Below are 24,600 nucleotides of genomic sequence, written 5' to 3' on the forward strand. Positions count from 1 at the left end.
GTCGCTGTATTATTGCGCTCCCCCAGCAGTAGCTGCTTCCAGAGGAGCTGTGAGCAGCTGTGAGATCTGCCAGGAGCAGAGGGTGTCACATTCTTGTTCATTGTGTTTACTCACTAGCACAATCCAACTTTCCAGACGCCAAAACTACCGCAATTTGACAGTCACTGTTCACTGCTTTGTGAACTTGACGAGGCAACCCAAGCCACTTGTAAAGCGTATGAGCAAGATGCACATCTGTTTTAAAAGCTGTGCCACAATTAGCACTTACAAACCACACAGTTTTACACTAGTTGGGTCAAATTAATTTTATTATGCTCCATGATGAATTGCCACCAGTGCAACATCCTATTCACTGTACATTTCAAAAATTCACATACTAAAAATTTCAGTTTGATAAATGGAGAACTGAATGATTGAGAAGTTCTTACGGATTCCATACATACAAGTGCTAGCTGAAATTGTCTATGCACATAGAGTGTTGAAATACAAAGCCTCATGCTAGTTTGTTAATTGCTAAGGCTATCTGGACAGTCATTTAATTGGAATATATATAAGAGAGGCCTTCATTACAATGTTTAGCAACAATGCACCAGCATCGTGAAATGTTATCTTCTGCTCACAGTGCGAGTAGCAGAGTGCTGAAGCATGCAGTTATGACTAACTTAACTGCAACTGCAGTGTTTATGCCTGAAATTTTCATGTACATACACTATTTTAAAGTAAATATTAACCTGGACACCACAGAACGTGAGTGTATTTTCGCATGAAGAAAAGGAAATGAAAAACCAAAAGCTTTCTTTGGCCAGTATCTACAAATTAAAGTTTTACTCAGTAACGTAACTTCAGAGCTCCCAAAACCTGGAAGAGAAAATTGACCAATGAACTGTGACGCTTAATTACCAACTATATTACATAAATTCCAGCTCTGGGAACATAACAGCTAAACATGTCTAGTAAGTAGCATGTTAGGAAATCCTCCAGGCCTCATCCGCTTAATTTAAAATGCCCTATATGCAGTTAGAACAATGAAGGAGCAGTGCCAGAAGTTATATAAAAGCCATACAAGTACTTTCCTCCTACACAGGTTCTTAACTCCACTGCCATTAGCTACCTGTGGCTGCGCTTGCACATGATCCAACACTCAAGCCACTAGAGCAGCAAAGCTAGCAGAAAGTGTTTCCAGCAGCAGAGGGCAATGAGAAAGCCACTGCAAGAAAATCAGACCACTTGGAATTTTTTTTTCCTCATGTTATGTGCTTAAATTACTCTCAGAAGGAAGTTAGCATCCTCTGAATAATTTAACTACAACCTTACTTCTCCCACTATTTTTAAGCAACTTTCCTTTCTTCTCATATGACTAAATTAATTCACTAGAGACTAGGCTATCACTGGGTTAGAAATCCAAGCCATATCATGCAGGTCCAGCCCGCCAACATCAGGTCGTCACTGGGTTTCAGTCAATACAATTCTGATAACTTAAATCAAGTCTGATACCTTGACTACAGTCAAGGACCCAAGACTATGCATTAACTATGTTCCAAATATGACTGACGTAACTAAACATTCTGTGTCAGATGTATATTTAAAAAAAAAAAATTCTACCTGAAAATTACAGTAGGTACAGTAATTAATGCTGCAAATATTAAATACCCACTTAGCAAAGATTAGTATTTTATAATAGGCAGATATGCTGATATTTACTGCACTACAAAATACAACGTATAAACGTTCAAGCTGTGAAGTAAGAATCCCATTTTTGTCCACTTATTCAAACACAACTCCTGTGAGTAGGGGTCTTGACTTTCACCACAACCCTTGGTCTTAAAGCCAGCGTATGAGAACAGAATACTGCCATGAAGTTCCAGTATGCCGTCAAACCATATGCTGTGAGTTAATGGCTTTCCAACTTTTTGCATGTAGGACTGGTGTTTCAGTATTTGCCATGTACCATAACACAAAGACCGCAAAGTAATCCCGCTTATGTTTACTTTATTAGTACACCAATGCCCTACAAATTTTTAAAAGTAATTAAACATTATTGAAGCAAGCATTAAACGCAGCCCTTCAGCTTGAAAACCACATAAAAATGATTTTAAAAATAAATCAAACTGTAGCAATTGCGAGCCTTCAGTACAGCCCCCAGTAATCTGCATTTCTTCATTCTGAAAAGTCAAGAACTAGGAAAAAAAAGGACTGAACCGGTCTGCATCAAAGATGCCTGTATCACAACATAAAGCCATCCTGTTTAATTCTGATGGAGAGTTCCCTAATTAAAGCATTCAACTACTCCTGCTATTCAACAGCAGTCAGTATTGCTACAGTTATGGCAAGGCAATCTTCACAACTAGCTGTGCACTGTGGTGATTCTGTTTTACGAAAGGTATACTGCTAAGATTTGAACTGCAACGTTGTGATGTATCTGAAACCATGCAATAGTATTAAAACAGCCTCAACATTCAAGTAGCATTGCATTTGAAATGAAGGGGCTAAATAAACTAAGAGCTGCATCACTTAAAGAACATAGTGCTATACTAGGTTTTAATAAGAAAATTTAGATACAGAAAAAGTAGGGTATGAAAATAGTGTTTTCCTTCTTGCATTATAACTAAATTACATTAAGGTTTTTGTCAGTCTCACATGTTACATTTAAACTCCCTTACTGATGGAATGGAAAGTATTCACATGTACATGATCATTCAGGTGTAAACTTGCACACATTAACAGGGAGTAGCTTTGTAGAGGATTATGACAAACCTTTACAGATTAAATGAGGTATTGCACAGATTAATAAAAAAGCAAAAGGCAACAAAAATATACAGCAAATTGGTAGAACATTTACATAATAATTTTACAGAATCCATAGACAGAAAGTAGTGTTTAGTATATCATTCACCTTAAAAAATATATATATAATATAATATATGATCAATCATCCCATTCATCATCATCTTCAAAGTCTTCTTCATCATCTTCATCCTCATCTTCATCTAAAAAACAGGAAAAACAAGATGCTTGCATGCATCAAATTCTCATTACGAAAGTGCTATTGACTGTTCCCAGAGCCTTGTGACAAAAGAACAAGCAGTTTGAGGAGGTCAAGACATTTGCTAATATAGTATTTCAAGGTTGCTAGACGTGGCATTCAGTTTAGACTGATAATGGATGAAAGTTAAGTGTTTATCCTTTCTGTAGGAAAAAAATATTGTTTTGGGATGTAAGAGGAAATAGTCAAATTCTCACTGCACACTCTATTACTCCTTTTCAGAGAACGCAAGAGCCAGCCAGCTTGTTCCAGATTGAATTTTAAACTTAAGACAGATTAATTTCTAGAAGCTAAGAACCACTATCTCAGGGTTCTTCTGTAACAGGATATCATCTGTCTACTGTGCAAGCAGATAAAAATATTTCTGTGAGCTTAGGACTGTTGTGGTGACTGGAATATTCTAAATTGTGTAATGCACAACTTCAACTTCAACATCAGATTTGTTACCTTTATCCAGCCTTCCATTCGTAGTTTTTGCATGCTGCAAATTTTTAATGATATAAAGTGATTTGTTTGGCAAGAGCATTTTCCCTTCCAAGAAATGGTGTATGTAGCAACTTCCCAGGATTTAATTAGCGTGAAGAACCCACGCAGATTACAACACTGGGCACCAAACCACTAAACTACATTTAATGGTCAAATGGTACACAGACTGCAAGGGTAGATCTGGTACTAATGCCACCTCTGAAAGAAAAACACGTTGCAAAGTTCAAAGGGAAGAGATGCACCTCAATGGCTGCACCGCAGCTACTGAACTGCATTTACTACAACCTGGTATTACAACAAGTGCAAATCATCTTCCAGCCTTATGTTTTCCAAGCACTAAAGATTGAAAAAGTGATTCAGTACTAGAATGGGACTGGTCAAGTGACATGAGTTATCTGCTTGTTACCCAGCAGGTGGCATCCGAAGCACACAGCAAGCCACAGTTTTAAGTGTAACTTTCTGCAACAGCCCTGGCTTCTACAAACACATCGTGAGAAACCTTTTCAAAACATTTTGGGAAAGTATTTCAGGTAACTCCAAAAGAACCTCAGCTGTAAGAATATATATATTTTTTAATATAGGACCCTAACTTTGATTAGTAATTTTGAAGTCAATGTAAGTGAAGGCTACTATACACCAGTAACTGAAAGTAGCACAAAGCACTCACTCAAACCATCAGCAGTGGTCTGCCTAGAGCATTCTGTAATTAACTGCATGCTGGAAACCCATACCTTTTCCCCCAAATTTGGTCTTCAGTAGAGATGTTAACACTTGAAAACCTAATGCCCAGAAGTGAGAAGAATTCCATCAGGCTTACCTGAAGAATGAATGGCTTTGCTCCTTTTCTGCATAACTTCCATTAATGCACCCACAATTCCTGAGGTGGGTGCAGGTGTAGGTGGTGCACTCTCCTGGCCATCAGATACCTTGGAAGAAGAGACTCGTTAGATTGATACTATTAACAAAACAGAATCTCTGTGCTTCTCAAAAAACCTTATAAAATCAATGAGTTCACTATCAGCCACAAAGAAGACTGAAACTACAATTTATTTTATAAGTTAAAAATGTACCTCGAAATATGAAGTTTAATTATATTCTTTTACCACAGTCAGTAGTTAGTCAATATTGAAGTACCACAAAAACATCTAGTGTTTGCCTTCCAGTACTGTTACTGCCTAACTCATCCTCTGCAGATGTGTAGAAGATTTGACTGAAATATTCATGACATCACCAATCTTTGATAGTTCCTGCACAAGTTCTTCACAGCCACGACACTGTGGAATCAAACATTACTGTATGCCTCAAGCTTTACTGAAAAGTGAGAAATTTCTAAACAAGAATAATTTCATGCATCAGTACTCATTCATAGTAAATTCACTTTCTAATCATTTATACAGTAGTACTGTTTAAAGCATCATTTCAAAAATGGCCAGAAGTTATTATTCATATTGCAATACTGCAGCCATCTGCAAGTCCCGGGGGACTTAAATGAGAAACGTTTACTTACAGATTTGAGCTGTATCCCCTGTCTTATCTGGTCTAACAACGCATCTCTTCCTGAGCAAGACACCGGTCGACTGTTCTGTTCTACTTTCTTTAACTGGGCTCCTTCTCTGATTTGATCTAAGAGCGCCGCTTTGTTTCCTGCAGGAACTGGAAGCTGGTGATCGACCTCTGAAGGAAGGCCTGGCGGTGGAGGAGGACCAGGAGGCGGCGGAGGAGGAGGTGGTGGTGGGGGAGCAGACGACCCGCTGACCGGTGGTGGCGGTGGCGGAGGAGGACCAGGTGGCGCAGAGGATGAATGCACCGGCGGTGGAGGAGGATACATCCTGTTGGGGGGAGGCGGGGGCACGGCGGCACCTGGTCTAGATGGAGGCGGGGGAGGAGGTGCCGTTATTGGGGCTCTTGAGGGAGGTGGAGGTGGGGCCCCTCGGCCTCTGGCAGGGGGAGGAGGGGGGCCCGAGCTGTGGGGAGGTGGTGGTGGCGGCGGAGGGGGTCCTCCTCTGCACGGCGGCGGTGGCGGTGGAGCTGAAACAAAAGATAATTTAACAATTGCATTACTTAGTATTCTCAAGTCCTCCAGAGACTGGCAAAAGAAGGAAAAAAGGGTTTGACTTGGTTTTTGCAAGGATCTCTGTGCACGTACAAGTTTTACCAACCCTGGATTAAGTTGAAGATCACTGAATATAAGCTGTGCTTACATGAATCCAAATTAAGTTGAATACAGCTCATCTCTGTCATTTATTTTGTAAACTCTTGTAAAAGCAGTAACACTGCAGGGAGAAGTGCAGTACAGAAAAAGACTGAAGTCACTATACTATCCAGGTCATTCATTTCGTTTGGTACTATGCTAGGAATATCCTTCATGGTACAAGTGCACTTGAAAGTCAAGGATTGAATTCCCCACTAAAGGATGTAGAAAAAAACTCAAAACAATACTGTGAGATAACGTTGAGGACAGAAGGCAAAGGGAACGGGTTTTATAAAACACACTTAAAATGAATACAGGATTTCCACTTGACAAACAATTCATTATTTGATTAGGGAATAAGATGCAAAGTTTTTGCTACTGGAAGATGAAGCTTTAAAAAATATAAATGCACTACAATTAGGAATAGGTGGGACACAAAGATGAACATACTGCATTACTATGTTTAACAGCACGCCTTCATATCCTTAAGCACCACGTGGCAGCCTCTACAAAGACAAAGAGTGAGGCAGTACTGTTGATACAGCATTTCAAGTTCAAGGTGACAGGTTAGGGCAAAACTTCAATTCAATGAACCAGTTTCCTCTTGCAGGCAACAGGATAGAGAAGCTATTGCAAAGCTCTCCATTGACTGCTTCACCATAACAAAGGTACCTTTACAACTACTGAGAGTTATCTTCTTTTCTGCCACCATCTACAGGTTGGCAAATAAGCCTATTTTTAAGAGCAAAGTAACTAAATGATCTAATACTCACTTAGTAATACTATCCTAACAATGTGAGTTTCTCTTGCTTTGCAGCAATGAAGTAATGTAACATGATGGCTCTTTAGAGACATTTTTTTTTTACATTTTAAACTACCAAACTATCATCTGAGAACAACCTTTTTTATAGTTCTCTAACTGTATGAGAGTTCTGGGTATATGGACAAACTGACCTTGAAAAAACTGGCAACCAGTGGCAAATATACTTTTGCTCAATCTTTATTTGCCAATAGCAGATACTGTGAGCCCTAGGCTTGAAAAATATGAGTGAATGATATTAAATCCTCCCACTCCCTCCCAAAAGTTCAAAACCTCTGTAAATAAACTCTTCATCCCTTTATTCAAAATTAGTTTCAACAACATCTTTGTGGAAAGGACTTTAGAAAGTAATACAGGGCTATTTCAACACAGAGCATCACTTCTATATCATGTGCCCTTGAAATGTGCTTGCTTTGCTAATGGCATTTTAAATAACAGCTTTATTTCCTCTTCCATCAAGTCATTACCATGTTACCATTGTGGTAATGCAAGTTGTGGTTGCTGCCCATTACCACTGAGTCATAAGACAGCACCTGGATTATTAAGAAGTTCTCATTTGATTTTATATGCCTGATAGCATAAAAGGGTATTAGATGATGCTTCTTTACTTCTTCTGTCCTGTTACATGCTCAGAGAACAGAACAGCCTGCCTGCATTGCAGTACAGAGAGCAAAGGCCAAAAAAGGGAATTCTGAAGGAGTGCGAGGCACTGGTGCCTTAGTGCTCATCCCTCCTTCCCTGCTCATCTCACAGACTTATCCACTCTAAATTCACACATTATGTCCCAAATTCCACAAACTTCTCTATACTTCCCATCCCCTAAAAAAAGAAACAGCAAGGAGAAAAATCTCCTCTCGAACTTTATGTATTATACAAGAGAAATACTGCCAACGTTCTTGATTTAAAAACAAAATAAACAAAGGACACTGCCTTCCCCTTTTTTGTTATCCTGACTGTAGCTTCCTTTCTGGCCATCGGAGGGCAGTATTTTCAAACACAACTTACTCTGCAAGCACTACAGAGAGTTTCTCTGCAACTCACAAATGATGCGCAACACAGCCATGCTTCAGCCTGTGGTGCCTGCAGATTTTGAATTCACAGCTCAAGTTTTCCTGTGGCAAAAGATCTCGCTTACATCACATCTAAAGCAATATGCCACCTCCCAGTCGTGGAAACACAGTTCCACAGGAAGTTTTGCTTTGTTTTCTGAAGGCTTGCCTGGACTCAACTGAAGTGAAGAGGGAGGAGTAGCAAGGAGGGAGCACCATGACCTCATCCTCTCTCCCTTCCCCCCAAACAGATGAGAGAAGCAAAACAGAACAACTTAGTTTTTATAAATGCTACATGGCTGTTAACATGGAAGTCTGTAAAATCTTCTGCTGACAGTACTGCTCCCAGAAAATCCAAACCAAACAATCAATATCAGAACTAGAGAAAGTTCTATCTCAGCAGAACAAAGTGTCAGCAACTCTCTGCACAGCATCCTGGTGGCGTGAGTAGTTAAGCACAGAAATTCTTGCAGTGAAATAGGAAAATGTGTTTCAGTTGAGAAAAAAACACTTCAAACGTCAGCCAAGTCTACATATTACGTAATCAGATAAAACCACCAGAGTATTTTTATCTACCTCTATCAAAAAGCACAGAGGCAGATTATTATCATGCATGTTAAAGATGAGTCAGCATTTCTTTCAGTTGTATACATGCAAGTGGACATAACCTGAATAGACACAACAAAAATGGCATTTTAGAAGTATTTCAAGCTAGTTACAAGACTCCAAGCCAAGTCCTCTCAATTGAATCTCAAGATGAGTAGGTTGGGATCAAGAACTTTGTACATATTTTAATAGAATTAATTTAATAGAGTTAAGATTGTATAAAGAAACTGAAGATTTGTTGCTGAAAAAGATTGTAATAGAAATTTTGCTTGCAATTTATGTACAACATTGTGATCATAATTTATAGCACTGCAGTCAAAAAGATGCGGATTAACGTTTCTCATCCAGGAAAGAAATCACACAGCAGCACGAATACTTCAAAGCATATACTCAGATTCCAGCTCAAGTACATACCACTCCAACGTGGGGGCCCTAGAAATAAATGTAACAAAGTCACTGTACTCTGAACTTTTAGCTATTCTGCTACGTAAATTATTTATCCAGACTGCTATCATTTCAATGGCATTATTATTCCATTTTCTGTTTTTCCTGAGAAGTGTTGTAGGCAAGTATTTATAACTTTTATACTGACAGCCTAATATTCAGATTAACTTGCTATACTGTAGTAGATAATGCATCATCTCAGACCACATACGAAGACTAGGAAAGAAAAAGCTTATTTCAGAATTTCCTTGCGTCAGAACGTGAAATCAGATCCTCCTGCTCCAAAGCTTACACGTTTTACCTTAAAGAACAGGTCTCTGTCTTTCGCGGTGCTGGCAGGGCAGACATGCTTGGCACCACACACACCTCTCATGTACTTCCACTATAACTGACAACAAGAATATTGCTTCTAAAGCTTAAATTCATGAAGATCAAAATTATAAACAAACGTGCAACTTTTGCAGTCTGAAACCCCTGTATGAAATACACATGCAGTCACTGTTACAAGCCATTATTTAACTGACACAGGTACCACTCCTACCCTTACAGAGTGGGTCACACACAGACATTTTTACATGGAGTATGGCCTAAAGAAACATGAAACCCAATACATCTGAGGCAATACGAAGTTCAAAGAAAAAAAAATAATCAAGTTTCTCATCAACAGCTTCTATTTAAGTCCCTACGGTAAAAAACACCATACAAAGTTTTGTGTGGAAATAAAAGAAAGCCTACCTTGTCTGCGCAGTTCATTTTTAACTGCCTCCACACCTCCTGTTTTTTCAATGAAATCATATATGGCCTTGGAAGTTTCTTTGTCTTTCAGTTGAGCCTCTGAAATTCCACATAGATCAAACAAGTTTTTCAGTTCTGGGTCCAAGTTGTTCACCTGCAAGTCAGATACATTTAGGAGCTTGACAGAGAAGTTTCTAAAATATCCTTGTAGTGAGGAAAAAAACCTGTAACAGTACTGTGTTCTTTGCATGTCTTGTAGTTTCCATGGAAATAAATAGGAGGCATTTTTGGAGTGCCTTATTACAGAAGTGTAATTATTTTGATGTGCAGTTAAATTATTTGATGCCTATCTCCACAATTTGCATTACAAAGCCCTTACAGCCTTCCATCATTCAGAAGCTTGAGCAACACACTAAGATTACTTACATCAAAACCTGTGTTTGGATCCCAACCAACATGTCCAATGTGTCTGAAAAAAAAAAAAAAAAAAAGCAGAAAAGTCCACTTAATCAGAGTAAAAAGGACCTTGTTATCTAAGATAAACAGGACACTCAATTAACTGCATTATTACTAGTTTCTATCTTCAGCCTCTTTAGACACTAAGTAATTTTAACTCTTTAGCACCATAGTAGAGAAGAGAATAAAGCTTCCTTTATTTTATTCTCCACTTTTATCAAGTGGAAATCTAGATTCCTCTGCTAGTTTTGCTGTGGCAAAATATTAGAGGTCTGGAGCATTTCCCTTTTGAGGAAAGGCTGAGAGATCTGGGCCTGCTCAGTCAGGAGAAGACAAAAAGAGATGTCATCACTGCTTATAAATACCTAAAGAGTGGGTATCAAGCTATAGTATCAAGCTATACTAACATTAAGCATAAGCATAATTTCATTCTTTTGCTTGTTTCTCAAAACACTACATGCCCACATCTGACTAGCAGAAGCAATTCAATCATTTTATCTGCTGACTGCAACTTCATCCTGCCAAGGGCAGTAGTGAATGTTGGTCTTCACCAGTATCACAGCTCGAGTTGCACACAACTTATTCTAACGGTTTATTCCCTGAACACCACCAAGAGTTAATTTGTACATATCTGCAAAAAGCAGCAATTACAAGTATTTAACATAGCATGATGGCACTTTTGGTGCACGCTATCCAAAACTGAGCTAGACTTAACATGGAACAAGAGACTTCCAAGCTTCTTTTTCAAAGGTTTACCACATAAAATTTGAAATTACACTTAATGTTATCCTGTAGACAAATACTGGCATAAAATACAAGTTATCTTTTGTTTGAACCTCATTAAATATTTTATCATCTTATTCTCAGCTTTTCTATGACTGCTTTAATATTTCACGAATGCACATGAAGTGCTCCACCATTGTCAGAACCCAACAAACATAAACAAAAGCATCAAATCCTGTTTGTCTTCACTCCTGCACAAGCCTTCCAGGAATTCTCATCAGAGCTAAGTGAAACTAATACAGATCATTAACTACAATCCATCTGCATATGCTGAAGTTTGCATCAGTACAGCCACAACAGTGACCAGCTGCCAATCTCTGTTCACATTTCCTTATGTCTCACTCTTTCTCATTCTTCATTTTTCAGTAGTAAGTAACATTAACAGATGCAGGACTTCAACACTCATGTCAGGAAGAAAGATGGTCGAGGTCAGAATTGTTTAAGCACAATCTGAACAGGAATGCATTTTAGCTTCTCTCCTTTTGCTTCTGTCCACTATGTAACAGGAGTCTCTCAATACACTACAAAAACATTACTGTAACTGTTAATACTGGCATTACTTATATGGAATTTTATCCTGGAAAAGCATGTCAGTGGAACCAGTGCAAGATAATGGCTTGAAAAAACAAGATGTTCATTTGGCATATAAACCTCACACTGGTTTTCCGACACTTCATCAAGGCTGTCACTCCTGGACTAACTTAAGCTTTTCAAATTGCTGTTGTTTGCTTTAGCACAGCAAAGAAATACACAAAATAAATGCACTTACTTTAAAAGGCAGAAGCTTAAATTATAATTTAAGAACAACAACAGTTAACTCAGTAAACTGACCAAACCAACTTTCAAAATGAAGCTTAGAACAACAGATAACTATTCTAGAAGAACAAAGATATCTATGAAATACTAGAAAAAACAACCTGTTCCTAAAAAAGCATATACACACAGCATGCTTTCATCACAAGACATAGAGTGTGAACCCATATACCCAAGCTTACAAAGTCAGGTATCATACAGCTATGCCACTTCCGCCGTTATGGAAAGTAAGGACCTATGCGTGTATTTTGTTTGACACAGAACAGCTAAGAGTGCACAGCTGTAGGAATAATGAGTTTAAGAGTCAACTGGTGAGGTTGAAAGAAATAGGAATCTACTCGGAGCTGACCACTTAAGCAAGCCATCTTAATACAGCTTAATCAAATTACTTTAAGACAAAAAGCAACTTTTTATTGCAGATAAACTCCATGTGTTTAAGTTAACTTGCTTTTAAATCCCGCAGAATGCCAGTTAGCATTCAATCAAGTTCAGGTTACAGGTAACAGTCACACATGTAAGTCCTGCATATTCGCATGCATAAGTGACAAAACCTCCAAAATAAGTCCTTACTGGAAGTTAGATGGTGTTCCAATATCTGCCTTCGTCAATCTTCTCTTTTTAGTTTTTCCTTTCTTCTTTTCTTTGGTATATGAAATATTGTTGACTTGCGGAGTGTAAAATCTGTTAGTTGTAATTTCTGGGTTTTTGATATCAACAGTTGCCATTGGTAGATTTGGACCTGTGAAGACAAAGAGCAGGACTTTTACTACTGTTTCAATAAAGCCATATTTAACTTCTAATTAAGAACACATTTTTGTGCATACGTGTGGCTAGATGCTCGTACTGCAGCCACAGCTGTATGTGTTACATGCATCTGACTGGGGTCTGGATGTAGAATCATGACGAACAATGCCATTTGCTGAAGAAAAAAAGGGTATTCCTACAGCAGAGCAATGGCAGAATATTTCTTAAGCTAGAATTTAATTCCTGCAAAATTGGCAAATAAATTAATTCTAAACTAAAGGGTTTTCACACATGCATAGAACGCTTGAAATGAGGGATTAAGTTACAGCCATGCACTGTGCCAACGTAACTACCATCGTCCCAGACAAGATTTGAAAAAGTGTATGCCACAAACAGCAATACTCAGTGTGCAATTCCCCTGGAAACACAGTACATGTTTTTATCTTTGCTTATTAAGCATCAGGTGGGAACATTGTCATCTTCAAAGGTATGACAGGAATGACAGAGCTATACAGGATTTCTTATTCTTTGATGGGTTTGTAAAATAATCGAAGTCTCAGATGAGAAACAAAGCTCATGACAGCAAAAGCAACAGAAACAAAATAACAAACACTCAGCCAATTTTAACGTTCCAGTATTGTGTTACTTTTGGAATAACAGCATATAAACACCCCTAGGGCATTTTCCACAGTTTTTTTTACAGAAGGTAACTCTTCTTACATAAGTGAGAATTAAACACTATGGGGCAATCTATTCCTTTTTCATGTGTGTGTACGTGCATATATGCATATATTCAAAGAAACCTACTAAAAGAATAAATAATCTCATTCTTCCACAGATAAAACCAAGCAAGTCTATCTAAGAGCAGTTTGGCCAGGGCCAGTTTGAAAAGCATGCTCTGTGAGTCAGTCAGTACTGGTTAGCCAATCAACGAGAACACGATTCACACATCCAGCTTTACTGGGCACGTGATAGAAAAACACCCCACAGAGTTAAGAGAATCAGAACCTTAGTTTGATATTACTTTTTTGTAAGCGTGTTTTATATGGATTATTCAGAGTTATCCTAGGCATTCCAGAAAGACCAGCAAGCTGTTTTCACAGCCTGAAAAGAGAAGCAGACAATATGACAGATAAATTATCTGACATTTGCAGCGTAACACTTCAAGGGGAAGCATGTAGTAATGGCCAGACTACGAAACACAAATAGAAACAAGATACTGGGATAGACAAAACTCATTTTAAAGCATATGACAACTCCTACATTCCCCTGGCAGTCTTAGAGGACAAGTTTGTGAAATTGCATGTGAAATGCAGAACAAAATTTCTCTAATCTTTTCTGCTATGCAGAAATGCTTTGAGAGAGGCTCTGATGTAGCCAGCTGTCCTGTGACAGAATGCAAAACTGCTAACTGACCACTCATATCTATGCACCACTTTGTTGTAAAAATTACACTTCAAGTTTGCACTAACTTGACCGACTGTTAAATATTATCAAGCCAGAACTTCACGTTAGGTTAAGTAAACCTGCAGGATAAACTGCAAAATTAGGGTTTAAATTTCATTTAAATTCAAAAAGAAAAAAAATACTATAGGAGTTCATATTCACTTTATTTACCAATAGCAAACCTTCTCCCTAAGACAATTATATCTGTAGTTTTTCAAAGGCTATACTGACATTCAAGAAGAAATACATACCCTTGCACTGAACACTGCTTGCAATTGTTTTATATCCTTTTCAACTCAGCCCTTGTTTAGCCCTTGAAAATGTACCTTCATCCATGTAAAACTCAAAACTAAATGGAACTGGTTCTGAATGGAACTGGTTCTAACAAGTGCAAAGCAGCATCCATTTGCAAAATGAAATTTTATTCAGCTGAGCTCAAATTAAGGATGGATACCGAATTCTTTGATATTAACATTCACACCAGAGATCACAGTAAATTCCTCTAGATTAAAGTTATTCTTACCATCAGGCTTAGACCTTAGATTCCCACGAGGGATAAAAGAACTCTGGAAAGAAATGTCTTCTTCTAGAACTGCCATATTTATATCCAACAAAATTTTTCCCATCAAAACACATGCACTTTCCCCGTCAGGTGTAGACAGCTCAATAAGTGAAGATGAGAGAGGCATATAGAGCTCATCATTAGGAAGTACTTGACAGTACAGTGGCCTCAGGCATCCAATGACATCAGCATCTGTGACATCTTCAGAGGGGGCTCCAGAAAATGTGGTACAGAACATTTTGAAATAGAATGCCTAAAGAAATTCTTCTGATTTCAGAACCTCTCTGGACATCTGTCTCAGACTACAGACAGCTCTACAATAAACGCAAACTACTTAACAGCTGAAACAAAATTTTTCCACACGGTTCTTAAAGATCCTCTCAAAACCTGATCTCTGACAAATGCTTATTTCATCCAGAACTTCACTGCGAGGTTGGTTCAACCACAGTAAGTCCTCTTTATTTGCAAGAAGAGACCTAGTAATAACAAATGAGTAGAACATAAATCCCAGGAAATTACAGGCTAATACATTTTACATAACTCTTAATGCCAATTTGATTTTAATCCTGCAATTCTAAAAAAAAAAAAAAAAAAAAAAAAAAAAAGTCTTAAATCTGTACCATTGAAAACGTCATACAAAAAATAGGAGTGTTTTTCTGGGCAACTCCCCATTTATTTCAACATATACAGAACATCCAGGCAAAAAAGCACCATGAGAATAAAATTCCCCACAGCACTTCAAAGCATGAATTATAGGAGCACATAAATGTGACTGTGCTTTTTTTATTCAGTTTTAACTGAAATTCATACTGATATATAGAACAAAAGCAGACTCCTCAATCTTTTTTTCCCCTAGTAGAATTTCACTGCATATGGAGAATAACAGAAAAAACATCTGCCCTGATAACAGATGGGCTTTTTTTCCCACCCCTCCAGTTATACGTGGATAGTACATATCTCTGTAACCTGGTCCAAATGCTGAAATGAGCTGCCTGTAGGCCAGAACCAACTGAGGCTATGACCTGTGCCCTCAGCATGTCTCACCCGATACTACAGAGGCCGTGAACACCAAGTGAAGTGCCAGCATGGAAGCCTGGCATTAGAGCACTTCACAGCATTAGAAAAGGAAGGTAGGCAGATCATAAAAGAGCAGAGGATGTCCCAGCAAGAACATTCTACTAAAACACTGAGAGCTTTGAATAGTGATTACAAACCTGAAACACCAACAAACTTGTGAATATTCTGTGTCTTTTAAGAAATATTCAGGATAAACAGGGAAGATCAATGAATGCAACTGAATTTTTTATTCAAAAACATTTTGTTGGCAAAGGTCTGACTGGATGAATTATTGAGACTGTTTTAGGCATGGAGTTTTCACAAGTTTAGTTTCCTTTATTCCAATCACCACCAGAAAATAAACTACTTGCATTACTGATGGTCAGCTCTTAGAGTAGAGACTCCAAGGCTAAATTTGCTGGGTAGGTGGAACTATATCATCACCATCACTGTTTTTCTTCCTTTATGCTGCTATCAGGAAAGAACTTTTTAGGTGAGAGAAAACAGATGTTGCTCAAGACAATGAACAATTAAAACATTCCTATAGCTCAGAGTAGCTGTTAGATAATCACAGGTTGGTATTAGTACAATTGTTTCAGAACTAAGAAGCCAGTCTTTGTTGAATGAAGGGACACACACACACAAAAAGCCTGGACTAAACTGATTACTGACCACAGTTCCTCAGAATGTAATATGTATGAAAAAGGCATGTTCATTCTTTGAAAAGTATTCTGCACGAGGGATATACAGGACACCTGTAGTTCCCATAAGGATTAGTTCAGGATTATCTCTTTTGGTGACTGACTGAGGTGTTTAGATGTCTCAGTTAGAACAAACCCAAGACTGGAATCACAGAAAATCCAAAGTTGGAAGAGACACATAAGGATCACTGATTCACCTCCTGGCTCCACACAGGACCACCCAAAAATCAGATCTCCTCAGGCAGTACAGGGTTCTGGGTCCCTACATGGTTAGTTGGTGATATCCCTGCTCAAACAGTAACCTATCAGGCATTAGTTGAAATACTATGGGAGAAATCTCTTTTTAGTTTCAGGCTGGAAGCGTAATTAGATCAAAGACTCCAATATTAATTGATGAGCATCTCTCTCTTGATCTTAAGAAAAGATGGTAAAATTTTGGGATCACACCAATACATTCTTTTTATTTCTGTAAATTTCATCAGGACGTCCTGAGAAATCTGTTTCTTCATGTCAGTGAAATGCAAGGCAAATACATTCAAATATTCTAATCATAATCATTCTCATGGAAAAAAGATCAACATTTACAAGCATACGACATATTACCAGAAGGCTATGTTATAAGGTCAGTCAGAATCAGCAGTTAAAATTTTACAGATATTTTATGAAAACTGTCATGACCATGCCTACCTTTAGAAAAAACAGCCTCCCTTTTAATTTCAGCTAAGTTTTGTATAGTTACCCTTCACAGGTATGTTTTGAAGGCTAAGCAGTAAATGAAAGGTACAAAGCCTTCTTCACAGCTTCAGCTGAAGGGCCTCTGTCCTATTCACAGAAAATCATAACCCTCTCCAAAAACATTCTTTACAAACGCCAGCTAAAAAGCCACAAATCTTCCAACTACAACTAAACAAACACCAAAGAACAGAAACAAAACAAATATAGCAACCTCCAGAATATGAGTTTACTGCTTCTGCTACCACATGACTATCCTGAACAAGTCCAAATCAAAGCTACATACAAGCCATAATTGACAGTAGCAGGAAAAATTAAAATGCAGTGGTTCGTGCAAAAAACTTACCATTGGGTGGATCTCGTCTTTTTTCTGTTGAAAAAGAAAAAGAGTTATTATTCATAGATATCACAACAGAAATACATTCTACATTCTTTGCTTTCCCTTGACACTTTCAGTGATCCTGAACCTATAAACATATAGGATTTAACCTATAAACATCTTTAAAGCCTACCTGTTGAACAGTTGGAAAAACACGTTAAGCATTAGAGACCTGTAAAAACCCATTTTAGATCATGTGTGTTGATGTGAAGTAGGAAACAGCCACTGAGTTTGTTTCATATACTCTGACTCCAAACTAAGGTGAACTATTCAAAAAGAAGCTGTTTTGGTACAATCCAGCAAAGTTAAGATTTTTTTTTCTTTAAAGTGTTATGCTTCACGATTTTCACTTTATTTGCTTTATGTGGAAATACAATGAACATTTTGATACAGTAATGTTCTTCCACAAAAGCATCTGCACTTCACAATTATTTTTGTTAGCATGAAGACACTAGGATACAGAGGCGCAAAACACTTCCCCTGTTGCTGAAAAGTAACAACATGGAACAGAACTCAGATATCCTTACACTGATATTTTATTCACAAAGACACACCATTTCAAAGACCATGAAGAATTTGGCTTGACAATTTAAGATGTATTTGTAGGCATTTCATACCTCAGTGCTCTCAGCCTGTAACAATAAATTCTTCTTTGAAGGGGCCTTCCCTCACTTAGTATTCATTTCTATCCACTTCAAAAGGGATTTACCAATCCTGCAATCTTTCTTCAAAGCACAGTCTAGAGCAAAAACTAGTACACAGCTGAACAAAACCAGTACACAGCTGCACATACACTATTTCTGTACCTACACAGACATTCAGAAGACTTTTGACAGTTTATCACCTCATCTCGTCAAAAACCACGGCTCTATACGGAAAACACTACATTCCTTTCAGGTCTTGAATCTAGTAGGGCCTCCCCTAAGAGCTTAAAATGAATTTGTAACAGATTCCTCTTCACAAGTTTCAGAAAAACTGCTAACCCATAGAGTTTTCCAGACACATTCTCTTCTTTGAATATTCAGGCTAAGAAAACACTTCTGTTGGAATTCGAAACAGCCTGCTCAACTTCTGGAGCCTAATCACAGTCCTATCCAAGAAGTATCAACAGCAGAAAAGGAAAGCACAGGATTGATGGCAGGTCATTTAGCAAAGAATGGGAAACTGGCAAAAGCAGTAGGCATTCATAGGAAACGTTGAGTGGCTTTGCGCCAAATCATGGTAACTATTATAGTTTTCATGAGGAGAAAGAGTTCAAGAGATAAAACACTGGAGAACAAAACAACACATTTTAAACACTTCCTGCAATTTTTGCTGGGTACAGATAAGAATAATTGTGGCCAAAAGACACTGGATTTGTTTTTCTGCTGTTTCCACTGCAGACTAGAAATAACAGCTCCTCTTCCGAAATGCTGGTAACCTGACAAGAGGTCTGACTGAAGATGGAGATATCTACTGATCAACTTCACCAGCTGCCCATGTCTAAGAAAATGCTCTCATCTGCATGTAAAAGTAAGCAAACAAGTAAAAACTTGTTTGCATTCAGTATTAAGCTCGAAGTGCACTAGCAGGGGCATCAGGAGCTAAAAGCTTGTTGGAGAAGCAGATGCTTTCAGAAGGCTGGAAGAAGCTCCAAGCCATGAGCTACAAGCTTGTAAAAGTTAGACAAAAATTGAAACCTGCTTTTGAAAGGCATTATAGCAATCAGGCAAATTTCTCTCAGTACATGGAGAGGATACTTGTGTGTTTACATACGTTAGCATTTAGAAGGCAAGATGATAAACATAAAATTAATGGTATTAAGATATACCAGAAGTATGAATGTACTGTGCTCGCAGAGTGGAGAAACATTGCTCACCCTGCTATTCGGGGTCTGCTAAAGTAGTAAATGGAGAGATTCATTTAAGTAAGTATACTAGAGAAATTAACTAATTATTCTAATTTCTTCCTAATCTAAGGCTAAGAACTTGATTTTATTTTAATCAGAATTTAACTAGATGAAAATCAGCCTGATATTAAAAAGATGAGGATCTTGCATAAAGAATTCTTTCTCTGCCCTTTCTCCCTCATTCTACCCCTCTATAGAATATTTAGTATTTGTCAAGTCTTACACATTCTACTTGAACCCATATTTTCACCTCTAGAGCTCCAGATTCACTGACTCAGGAGTTCCTGTATACCGGAACGCATTTCATTCCAAGAGAGGAAGAGCAGAATACTGCTGCCTTTTCTTACAGCTGTTTGATGACCTTTGGTACAGTTGTGTCAGCATACAGACACAGCTCTCCTGAGGCAGAATTGCTGTTCTTGTTACCTTCCAATAACATGAGCTTTCCATAAGACTCCTAGAAATTCTTCTAGCAGCCTGTTAAGCCATTCAGGGCTTGCAAAGTGATGCCACAGAGTACTTATTTCACTAGAAAGCATGTCAGGTGTCACTACCACGAAATGACACATTTTGGAAGGAATGGAAGTAAAAATCCCACTAAACAGGAAAAAAAAAAGTCAGAAAGCCAAATTACTACCTCAGCTTTAGAAGTTACAATGTGTTAGATACATGCACACAATTTATATCTAATAAAAATAATTTATATGAAAATGTGCACAGCCTAAATGATGTATGTTATACATATTATCTATTTTTATATAGGCATTTAGATAAAACTAAATGCATACACACACTCCATCAACAAATCAGTTTTGATTTGGGCAAATGCAAAGCCTGTTATTACGTAAGCACAACCAGATATCGTCCGATCAATGACAAATACACAACTCCATCTGGTAGCTTAACTAAAAAAATCAGTTGTAATATATTTATTTTTTTTAAATTAAAGTTTTTTCAAGTTATAAGCTTTTGGGGATAAAGTTATTTACCTTTAAGAAACACTAAAGAGTGCAAGGAGTAAACTCATCCTATGGCATGAACTTGAGCACACAAGCCAATACTACTTGCTCAAAGATGAAACTAGAAAATCTCCACGCAGAACCTCTTGTGAACAGGAGGTTTGCTTGAACCACTGTTCTCAAACAAACTTTGCTGTGGGCAAGAACGCAAATATCTATTTGCCTTCTTCCAAGTCACAGTGCGCTGCAGTGCTGTGTTTTAGAAGTGTAATTGCATGAAGTTTCAAGAACAGGAGATGCAAGCTAATACAAGATTACTTTTACTCCAGTGATGTCACACACTAATGCCACCTCTTCAAAAATCCAGTAAACATATTCTAAGCAGAGATGGTCTTAAACAAGCCAACCAAGGTTTGGAACAAACGCTCTGTGCTTGAGCCACTTCACCTGAATGAAATACTTGCAAGGATGCTACTCCAAGGGATTCCTCCCTTTACAAAAGTCTATGCTGCACTGCATTCAATCCCAAAATAGACAACAGAAAAGTATCCTTAAGCTGAGACACGCTACAGCTTATTGCAAGCCTGATCCCATCCATGTGCATCAAACCTGTGGTTTTTTTTTTAATCACCTCACTCTTCATGGTCATATGAACATCAGACAAGCAAGTTGTTTATGAGTTCAATGGAAAACGACCAAGAGAAGATCTGGAGGAAGCCTGAGCTCTCTATGACACACTGATTATGTTCCTGAGGCATTGCTGAAACTGGCAGAATGCACACTGTGCTTCTGACTGCTAAGGACAATTTAGGTACATTGTGTCTTATCAAGATTATTAGTTTTGAATAAAAGATATTTTTCTACTGAGCGCTGGACCAATGCCAATAATTCATTCACATGGACTGCTGAACATACCAGATGGTAAAAATCTTTGTTACAACCCACTTGGGCTGAATTTAAACAAATTCAGCGCAAACAGCCCAGAGCTAAAGTAGGGTTTAGTCAAATGTGAAAACAGCTTACAGGAAGATTTCTTGTTTTCCCTCTGATAGGTTATTTACCCTTTGTTTCTTTCTGTTCTGTATGTTCAAACACCGCATTCTTCGAGCCCCAGCTTACTAGGAAACTTACAGCAAGAGGAGCATCAAGCTATTTCACAAAAGATATTTTTGCACAACAGAGATGAATTATACTTTTGTAACACAATTACTTCTAAATATAAATAAATATAAATACAAATATAAATGGCAGGAAAACCTTCCAGCCATTTTCAGACACAAATAATTTCTCGCCTCCCCTTAGTAAAACAGAAACAGTCCCAAATTTAAGATTAATCTGAATATTTACCAGATTTTCTCTGCCGTCGTCCAAGTAAATCTGTTACTGTTTTGCGGAATAGTTTCGCCTCTTCTTCATTAGCAAAGTTAAGACCAACTTGACATGTCTAAAAAAAAAAATAAATACATCCCCCCACCCATGACTAAGAAAGTGTTACAAAGACTTTCTTCTTACATGTTTTCTTACACTTCTGAAGATATAATCAGAAAAAAAAAATCACCATTGTAAGTCTGGAAGAACACAGCTCAGCGTGAAACATTCCAAACTAAGAAAGTCAGCCTCCCAGTCAGATTTCTACAGCTCATACTCTAACAAATTTGAGGAAAATCCTGTAGCTTGAAATGAAACGTGAAGGAAGGAAAATTTATTTGATCATCGTAAATATCACCTAAGTCAAAACAATTTCACTATTAATGGCAGTTGAAATAAAACAGAAATGTAAAAGGTACTTCTTATTGGATTGATTTTTCTAGCTGAAATCCAAAGTTCTTTCGATAAGTAAGTATAAAAGGACAAGTGATACAGCACTTAAATAATTTACAGAATGAAATGGAAATCTTGATTATATTATTAGAAGCTACCATTCATATAAAAGGCATTCTAAGGTAGGTATTCAAAGATGCTGAGACTCACATCTCCAGCGAAGGTATGAAAATATCCTCTAGGACTATTATATACAAAGTTATTGTACAGCTCCTGCTCCCACAATAATTTTCCATCCTGGAAAAAAAATAGGCAAAACAATGTAAGTTTGAAACACTTGGAGACAAACTGTAGTTTAGCTTTTTCCATAATAGAACCTATCAAGAGTTTGAAGCTGCATATTGTTAAGCATTTGCCATTTACCCAAGAGTGAACTCAGTCCAAGTATATTGGAACATGTGGAGAAATTAGACTATTTCATCATTCTACCTTCTGTTCTAATTCTTCCATATTTTAAAAAACATACTTGAAGTTCCATAATCCTGCAAGAGTTATACTGGTAGCATTAGTACTGACCAGTGATAGCAGTGAAATAGTGTTAATAGGAGTAAAAACAAAGGAGACCTCCACCAGCGTTACCTTTTCAAGACTGACCTGAAAAAAAGTGAATTTCAAGGGAGCAAAAACCTCACTTTCAGATCTTCTGGATATTTAAATGGAATTATGGCTTAGCACCCAAGTAACAGGTTTCTTACCAAGTCTAACTAATTGACCAAATCACAAATGCAACTGCCAATTGGCTTTCCTGAATGACTTCAGAGAGTAGATGCTGACAGGTACTGAGCTGCTCTTAGCTAAAGAAGGAATGGGAAGTCAGTAGGATATTATTTACAGTGTTATTATTTTATTAAGGAAATGCATCTTGGAACACGTAAGCTCCTAACTCCCATTGTCCTGAGAGAAATAATAGAATAGGACAGAGGTCTCCATATGAAACTACATACTGTGGGAAATTATATTAAATAAATATATTTACTCTGAAGTTTTCATATGCACAAACATGTTAACCATAAAAAAAAAAAGATTCTTGTTTTCATCCCTACAGAACACAGCATCTTTTTTTTACTACAAGCCAAAGTACTAATACCTGCTAAAATTATCACAGCTAACTGTATCAGTGACACTATGTGAATTTTCACTAGTCTCACAAATCTGATTAGCAGAGAACTACTTCTGCAAGCTATAAGAAAATTGTATCTGATCTTTATTTGATCTGTAAGAGATCAAATATCTATATTATGAAATATCTGTGAAATAATATCCATGAAATAATTCAAATTCGGAATATAAGCTGTGAAGCCTATTAATAGGCAGTCAGTGCTCTGCTCACAACAGCCATTTATCTGAGGATTTCTGTACAAGAGTGCAACTGCAATCACTTGAAATCATTCCATTCAAAATGGAGAACGAATAGAACAAAGTCTGAAAAGGAAAAACTTACCTTAATGTCATATATTCTGATAAAATATGACCTCTGAGGATTGTCCTTTACAAGGCAAGCTACACCACAGCATTTCTTTGACCACATGGCATTGCGATCTGCTGCATATATTTGAACAACAGCTGAAGACATCGTCTAGAAAAGAAAACAAGTGATTATTTCTAAAGTAAAAACCACAGATTTTACATTTCACCTTTTAGCAAAGCAATTTTTAACTTTTTTCCTCATTCTAGGCAGCAACTGTGATGATTTTCCTGGTAATAAGACAGGCAAGTTACAATGAACCCAAACTATGTCCGTGCTGTCCCCTCTCCCCTCCAAGATTTAGGTGGCTTAGAAATCTAATGGAACATTTTGTCCTCGATCATAAAAATCAGTAAAAAGAATGTGCCTGTAAGAGGCAGAACACGAACTATGGCTGTCACACAGAAGTCCTACTGTGCTACTAAATTTTTCTGTTCAGTATTTCAAACTGAATAGAATGCAATATTCAAGCTGGAACTACAAATTGCAATGCCTGGAAACACTCCTAGGTATTGGAATGCAACTGTTTATATTGCTTAATTGTTAAAATGGTCTCTGGCATGGTTCCGGCCTATGCCAACAAGCATCCTAACATTCTTGGACATGATTTAAGAATGCGTAAGGACGCGAATCTTTCCCAGCTGGCAACGTGAAATAACCCCATTTTTAAATTGAGAGACTTTATTAAGAGACTAAGATTATTCTACACCAGATTCCTTCGGTGCCTGGGAACGTTCCTGAACTTACTTTCTAGCACTTACATAACTTGTATTCTACTGTTATAGAGTTAGGAGCCTCTAATGAAAATTGGAGCCTCTAAAGAACAGCATTTATTCTGTAGCCAGTTCTCACCAAAAAGCATGAGAAATTAATGCCTCTGTAATGCTACAGAGGCCAGAACCTATCCAACCCAGGATCTACATTCTAACAGTAGCAGAGGCCTAGGAAAGAATACAACGGTACACCACTACACAAGGGGAATGTACTCTCATAGCAAGGCAGGCTGAAGCTCAAAGCCCTCCTCAACCAGCATGTTTTCCCTTAATGAATTTCTCATCACTATTTGAATCCATGTGAATTTCTGGACACTGCAATGGTGTATAGGACTGTAATTCACTGTTCACTTCTGTACTTTGTGAAGAACCAGCTCCTTTGATTTAAAAAGATCACCACCTGCTTGTTTTAGTTGACTGTCCCTTCTAGTTCTAATACCAGGAGACAGTGCCAGTGTTCCTTAGTTGACTCTTCATGCTGTAAATACTTTTCTAACTATTCTCTCATAGCATTTACTTCCCTGTTTTTATAGAATCAATATTAATATTAAATATTAAATATTAATATATAAATATATAAATATATAAAAATATATAAATATTAATAAATATTAAATGACAAAAAATTCATAACAGAAAAATCAATTT

General features: G+C 37.5%; 1 protein-coding gene across 2 annotated transcripts in view; it reads right to left on the minus strand.

Annotated features, from left to right (window-relative positions):
- Window positions 1–290: 290 nt before the first annotated feature.
- Window positions 291–24,600, minus strand: part of WASL (WASP like actin nucleation promoting factor) — a 49,808-nt gene continuing 25,498 nt past the window's right edge. Inside the window, exons 2-12 of one of the 2 annotated variants that reach the window (XM_052667794.1) lie at window positions 23,156–23,290; window positions 21,865–21,951; window positions 21,241–21,337; window positions 17,014–17,037; window positions 11,997–12,165; window positions 9,801–9,843; window positions 9,375–9,528; window positions 8,610–8,627; window positions 5,037–5,557; window positions 4,347–4,455; window positions 291–2,987 (exon numbers count right to left, since the gene is read on the minus strand). In XM_052667794.1, coding sequence (XP_052523754.1) covers window positions 2,926–2,987; window positions 4,347–4,455; window positions 5,037–5,557; window positions 8,610–8,627; window positions 9,375–9,528; window positions 9,801–9,843; window positions 11,997–12,165; window positions 17,014–17,037; window positions 21,241–21,337; window positions 21,865–21,951; window positions 23,156–23,290 — 1,419 coding nt within the window. In that variant the 3' untranslated portion in view covers window positions 291–2,925. The remainder of the gene's footprint in view (window positions 2,988–4,346; window positions 4,456–5,036; window positions 5,558–8,609; window positions 8,628–9,374; window positions 9,529–9,800; window positions 9,844–11,996; window positions 12,166–17,013; window positions 17,038–21,240; window positions 21,338–21,864; window positions 21,952–23,155; window positions 23,291–24,600) is intronic. The other variant, XM_052667795.1, reaches the window with a different exon arrangement.

The sequence above is a fragment of the Tympanuchus pallidicinctus genome, unplaced genomic scaffold (assembly GCF_026119805.1).
Source record: "Tympanuchus pallidicinctus isolate F22 unplaced genomic scaffold, pur_lepc_1.0 scaffold8, whole genome shotgun sequence".
Classification (NCBI taxonomy): Eukaryota; Metazoa; Chordata; class Aves; order Galliformes; family Phasianidae; genus Tympanuchus; species Tympanuchus pallidicinctus.